General features: G+C 59.7%; 1 protein-coding gene across 1 annotated transcript in view; it reads left to right on the forward strand.

Annotated features, from left to right (window-relative positions):
* The window catches only part of EMH_0033760 (uncharacterized protein), a gene marked incomplete at both ends in the record, with an annotated part of 5412 nt that overhangs the window by 4399 nt on the left and 475 nt on the right, over positions 1 to 538 (forward strand). Inside the window, 2 exons of the mRNA XM_013494787.1 lie at positions 1 to 45; positions 299 to 536. Coding sequence (XP_013350241.1) covers positions 1 to 45; positions 299 to 536 — 283 coding nt within the window. The remainder of the gene's footprint in view (positions 46 to 298; positions 537 to 538) is intronic.

A 538-nucleotide genomic window follows, 5' to 3' on the forward strand; every position in this document is an offset into this window, starting at 1 on the left:
GCAGCAGCAGCAGCAGCAGCAGCAGCAGCAGCAGTGCCGCCGTCGGTGAGAGCCCGATACCTCTGAACACGTCAGCTGTATGTGAAGAGTTTAAACCAAACGGCAAAGGGAAGCGGCTGTTGCACCGTGTTTGTTCTTTGGTGCTTCAGCTGGTGCTGCAGCAGCAGCACCAGGTGTTGCTGCAGCTGGTGCTGCCGCATCACCAGCTGCAGCAGCACCAGCTGCAGCAGCACCTGCTGGCGCAACACCAATAAAGCCATTGCAGCAGCAGCAGCAGCTGCTGCTGCTGCTGCTGCAGTGATGCTGTTGGTGCTGCACCAGCAGCACCCGGAAGAGATGGAAAGAAGAGAGTGACTTTGTTGCGAGCCGCGTCTCCTACACAACACACGGGAGGCGACAATGTCATTTTAGACCCTGCTGCAGCAGCAGCAGCAGCAGCAACTGCTGCTGCCCCTGGTGTAGCAGCACCAGCAGCTGCTGCTGCCCGTGGTGTAGCAGTAGCAGCAGCTGCTGCTGCCCCTGGTGTAGCAGCAGCAGC

Source organism: Eimeria mitis, genomic scaffold, assembly GCF_000499745.2.
Source record: "Eimeria mitis Houghton genomic scaffold, Emh_scaff1286, whole genome shotgun sequence".
Classification (NCBI taxonomy): domain Eukaryota; phylum Apicomplexa; class Conoidasida; order Eucoccidiorida; family Eimeriidae; genus Eimeria; species Eimeria mitis.